Consider the following 5,223-nt stretch of genomic DNA (forward strand, 5'->3'; position numbering starts at 1 on the left):
TGGAAGGCCCCAGGATCAGCTGTCAAAGAAAACAGGATGCACTGGATGGCCTTTGCCTGCAGACCTACAGCCCAGAGCAGGTCAGGCTTTTGCTGCCAGGACCTGGTGCTCGCAGGTGTTCAGTTGGCACTGTGGGAAATGCACTGGGGATTGGATGGATCCCCACTTGTGCATCTTGTTTGCAGGAGACAGATGTGGGAGGTGCTGTCCCCAAAGCTGCTCTGCCTGCTGGACCTCAGTCTGCAGGGATTTGTTTGGCTGTGCTCCTACTGGCTGAGGCTATCGCGTGGTTGTGTAACATGCAGCTTAAGGGAGGGCTGAGTCCTTAAGGCTTCAGTCCTATGACTTTTTATTCTGGGGGGGGTGGGGGTAATGTTCCTTTGTGTATATTTCTGCGTGTAGGATTCTGACAGGAAGAATGATGCATCTCTCTCATAGGGAGTCATGTTTGCCTTGCTCCTCAATGTGTTCTGGGCACAGCAGGTGAGTCGAGGGAAAGGAAAACTGTGCATCCCTTGCACATCTCCTCTCAGCCTGGGAGATGGTTCAGATCCTGCTGTTGCACTGGGAATGGTTCTTGTAGGGAAACACAGAGCAGGAACGTCCTTGCCTTCTCTGCCCTAGGATTGTGCTGCAGGCAGCACATGGCCTAGAGAGCAGCTGCTGCAGGAGCACATGAGTTCACAGGCAGCCTAGGTGTGCTTGTGTAACCGGCAGCAGGTGAGCTCTTGTCTTTTTCTGGGACCTGGGGCAGCTCCTCAGCCCTCTTCAGTCGTGTTTTCGTTGAATCAGCTCCGGCTGGAGCAGCACACGTGGCAGGCAGGCTGGTGGCTTCTCTGCAGTGGGAGCAGAGCCAGCTACAGGCCAGGGCTGCGGAGTGAGCTCGCTCTATTGAAGTGAGCTGTTTCAATGCAGCTTCTTCCCTAAGAGGTGCACCAGGCCACTTCCTTTCCTGTTCGGAGATCTACTCGAGCCCTCTGCTCCCCGTGCTGCGTGCTGGAGCAGCATACTGCCTTCCCATCCGCTGTGTTCGAAGGTGTATGGCCAGACATCGAGCTGCTACACTGACAGGAGTAGAGATGGGTTGGTCCCTTCCTCTGCACCCCAGTCCCTGTTACCCCTCCATCAGCGTTTCCGTTCCCAAGGTGCCTTTTGGGGCTGCTCCCCACCCTCGCAACTTCAAATCTTCTCCCCTCCCCCTGCCCACCCCCCAGAAGAACCTTCAGCCGGAAGCCGCCAGTTGCCAGGAAAATCCATTAGGATCCCACCGGGGTTAATATCCCTTCGCCTTTTATTGCGCGGGAATAAAATGCTATAAATATGCCATTTCACCAAGTCTTCCCCTCTCTGCACAGCTGCTCCGCGGGCCGAGCCCTTCCACCAGAGCCCCATAGCCTTCGGGACACGGCTTCGCTTCCCCCCGCTCCGTGCAGCACAGCCGGGCCGGGCCCGTCCTCAGCGCCCGGCGGCCGCTGGGTGGTGCGGCCCCGCTGGGGCGGGCGGAGCTGGGGGCGGTGCGGGGCGGCCCGGCGCAGCTCTGCACGGCTCTACGCGGCTCGGCACAGAACCGCCCGCCCCGCACTACGGCCTCATGGAGCCGCACGGCCCCGGCAGCGTCCTGTTCGGTGAGCGGCAACGGGGGGGGGAAGGAGGCTAATGGGGCCGGAGGAGGGAGAACGTATGGGAAATACGTTGGGTGCAGGAGGTGCGGGTAAAACGTGGGGAGCGCGTGGGGAAAGGTTCCAGATGGGCTGGGTGTTGGGGAGACTTGGGGGGAGGGAGGGAGCATAGGGTGCGGAAGGAGCGCGTAAGGGGGGCCGGGGGCAGCAGATGGACTGGAGGGACGGGGGGAGGGGGGGGGGGGACGCGGACACGTGAGTGACACGATGGGACCGGCGGAATGGCTGGGAGGGACGCTGGGGTGAACCGTGTGCGTGACCGGGCACGGGCACACGTGTACGGCAGCCGGGGGGCTCGGGCGGAGATGTGCCGGCATTCCCACGTGCGCTGCCGGCTCGTCCCGGCTGCTCTTCCCGTGCCGGGGCCGGGCAGGCGGCCCTAACCTGCCTCCCCTCATCCCCTCCCCCGAGAGCCGGCCGATTCCACACGTGGCCGGGCCGCTCTCCCGGCGCACACGTGCTCGGGGCCGTCCCCAGCCTAAAGCCGCCTATCGCGGCGCGGCCCTGCAAAGCGGAGCAGCCCCGCGGCTTTCCGGCACCTGGCTTTCATTCCTTGTCCTGCTGAGCCGAATGCGGACCGGGCTTTGAGCCTTTGAGCCGGGGCCTTGCCCCGAGCTGCGTTCGCTGTGGTTGATTCCTCCACCTCCATTGAGATCCCCGTGTCTGTCGCGCAGGGCTCAGCTCCACGCTTTTCCCGTCTGCTTCACACGGGTGAATCATCCCGCAATAAGCAAACACGCCCCGGGCGCTCTGCCTTGCCTTCCTTGCCACGGTCCATTGAATAATTTTGCTCTCATAACAGCTCAGAGACACGCATGACAAAACGTTGCAGGACTCAGTTTGGAGGACTGCTGCCAGTCCCCGTCGCCCAGCCCTGCCTCCTACATCCTCCCTGCTCTCGTTCTCAGGGCCTCCAGCCCTGTGGCACTGTTTCGTGGCAGCACCTTTTGGGGACACCGAGGTCTGTCCCCACAGGGCGCTGAGCTGGGCCTGCAGCTCTTGGGGATGCAGTCTTGGAGTCAGCAGGAAAGCAGTGTGTCTCGGGGATGCTGCAGGCTTGTCCGCCCTGAGGACCCTGTGGCATTTCAGGGCTTTTTTTTTAATTCCAGCTTTTTTTTGCTTCTGTTTCCAGGCTGCGAGCTGACTGCCAGCACCAAGTCCTACACGTTTCAGGTGGATGAAGATGATGACTCTGACCATGTTTTGGCCCTGTCTGTGGTAAAATAGAGAAAATAAACTGTGCTTGTCTTCTCTTATGGAGGCCTACAGCCTCAACCCTCCCCTTCCAGGCTCACTCTCCCTCCCTGGCCCAGCTGCACCAGGGGGTGCCCTGGGCTGAGCTGTCAGTCCTGGCTGCTCAGATGGGGCTGCTGCTGTCAGTCATTGTGTGGAGCTCCTGAAGCAAGTGGTATCAGGAGGCAGCCTCTAGAACACTCCAGCTGTAGGGCAGAGGAAGATATTTTTTCTTGTATTTGACCTTGTTGGGGCCCCCCATCAGCTGGGTCCCTGGCCCACTGCTCTCCAAGCTCAGGTATTTGGCTCTCACTGGGGATTGCCTTCTGTCCTGGGAGCACAGGAGCTGCCAGCAAGGGTCTGGTCAGCAGGAAATGCAGCCCAGGTGCCATCTCTTGAAGCAGCTGCAGGAACAGCTGTCCCAGCTGGAAGGGCACTGTGCTAAGGAGGGTCTCTGTGCTCTTCCCCAGGAGCTGACAGCCAGCTTGCGCTCATCAGAAGTTTGTATCCTCCCCAGGTGTGCCTCACGGATGGTGCCAAGGATGAGTGCAACGTGGTGGAGGTTGTTGGGCGAAACCACAAGAACCAGGAGATCGCTGTGCCGGTGGCAAACCTGAAGTTGTCGTGCCAGCCCTTGGTGAGAGCTCGCATTTGGTGGTGGGGACACAGCTCTGTAGCTTGTGCAAAAGAACATGTGTGGCATAGAGCTGTGTGATTTCTGTAAATAATGGTCAGATGGTGGCAGCTGATCCAGGGGGCTGGAAAAACAAGGTACAGTGGGTGGAGATGAGGTGGGAGGGATGCAATCAGCTGGGCCAGGTGCTGGACTGGGTTTGTGTCTGTGTCCTGCTTCCACCACTAACTCAGCTCCATCTCTTTGCAGCTGAGCCTGGACAACTTCAAGCTGCAGCCTCCAGTGACGTTCCGCCTGGCAGCAGGCTCTGGCCCCGTGCACCTCACCGGCTGGCATCAGATCTGTAAGGGTTCATGACTGGAGAATAGCTTGGGAGGAGCAAGGGGCGTGCTTCAGTGTGTGTGCCAGCCAGGGAGCCCAGGGGAGCCACGCCTGGTGCTGGGCCTGGTGCTTCCCAGCACGTGTGCTCAGTGCTGGTTCCCCAGAGCCCTCTCCTGGTCAGTGACCCACCTGTCTGTGTGTCCCAGTGCACAGGGATGATGCTTCCTTCGAGGAGGAAGATGACGATGATGACATGTCTGAGGAGGAGATAGCACCCATCGTGCCTGCCAAGAAGGAGAGAAGGAAGCAGTGACTCGTATCCCAGCAAGGTGAGGAGCTGGGCAGCTCTGCGGTGGGTGGTGGTGGGTGCTGCCCTGCCATGGGGTGCTGGTGCTGAGTGGGATGCTGCGGGGGTGTTGGTCTCAGTCTGCTTCTTCCTCCAGGTGCTCGCTGGGACTTCTCACAGACAGCTGTTACCTCAGACACATCTCACCAGGACCTCAACTTTTGCTGCATTTTTTTTAATTTACTGTTGTACCTTTTGGGGGTGGTGGGCAGGGGCTGCTCCCAGCACTGGGGGGTCTCCTTTCCCACATCCATGGGAGGTGATCGTGTCTCCCCATTCCCTTTCTGGGTGTCCAGGATGGTGGTCCTCACCCTGTGCCTTTTTGCTGCCCTCGACCTCTGCTGTGCGCACAGCCCTGCTGGCTCTGCAGTGCCCAGCGTGTCCCTTCTCCAGTAGCAGCTGGATGTAGCGACAGCAGCAGGAGGCAGCATCTTCCCTTCCGGGATGGTGTGCTGGGAGCTGATGTCTGCTGTAATCTGGGGGAGGTTCTGGGTCACTCTGCTTTGTAGGACGGTTTTTACACACTGAAATAAAGGTGCGGGTTTGGTGTGATGGCTGGCACGTTCCTCCCGTGTTCGGGGATGTTGTCGATCCCTGCAGCGAAATCGAGGCACGGGGAAGGTGGGGAGGGGGGGGGGGGGGGTCTGCGTCGGTGTGCGGGGCCCAGGAGGCGGGGGAGGGCAACGGGTCGCTCCTTAGGGGCCGCTAGGTGGCAGGCGGGCAGCGCGGCGGCCGTGCCTTGCAGCGGGGATGGGATCTGGGCAGCCCTGTGCCGGAGGTGCGGGAGGGCAGAACGGGGTGAATGGAGCTGTGGCTGCGTCGTGCGGGATGGAGCCCCGCAAAGTATGGCTGGAGTGTGCGGGACCTCGTAGGTGTCCTCGGGTGCGTGGGGTCTGCGGACCCTCCCGGTCAGAACACCGTGTCTGTTTCCAGAGGGGCGAGCAGCACTCCCCGCCCCATTTCTCCATCTCGCCTGCCATCCCACACCAGGTCCTGGGGCTGAGCTCCCT

The 5,223-nt window shown here is 60.5% G+C and overlaps 1 protein-coding gene across 1 annotated transcript; it reads left to right on the top strand.

Annotated features, from left to right (window-relative positions):
- Window positions 1-1,489: 1,489 nt before the first annotated feature.
- Window positions 1,490-4,765, top strand: NPM3 (nucleophosmin/nucleoplasmin 3). The gene is made up of 6 exons (XM_031597671.2): window positions 1,490-1,625; window positions 2,812-2,897; window positions 3,430-3,549; window positions 3,796-3,889; window positions 4,074-4,196; window positions 4,311-4,765. The coding sequence occupies exons 1-5, from the start codon at window positions 1,592-1,594 to the stop codon at window positions 4,178-4,180; spliced, it is 441 nt and encodes a 146-aa protein (XP_031453531.1). The 5' UTR covers window positions 1,490-1,591; the 3' UTR covers window positions 4,181-4,196; window positions 4,311-4,765.
- The last annotated feature ends 458 nt before the right edge of the window (window positions 4,766-5,223 follow it).

Source organism: Phasianus colchicus, chromosome 8 (genome assembly GCF_987193195.1).
Source record: "Phasianus colchicus chromosome 8, bPhaCol1.hap1.1, whole genome shotgun sequence".
Classification (NCBI taxonomy): Eukaryota; Metazoa; Chordata; class Aves; order Galliformes; family Phasianidae; genus Phasianus; species Phasianus colchicus.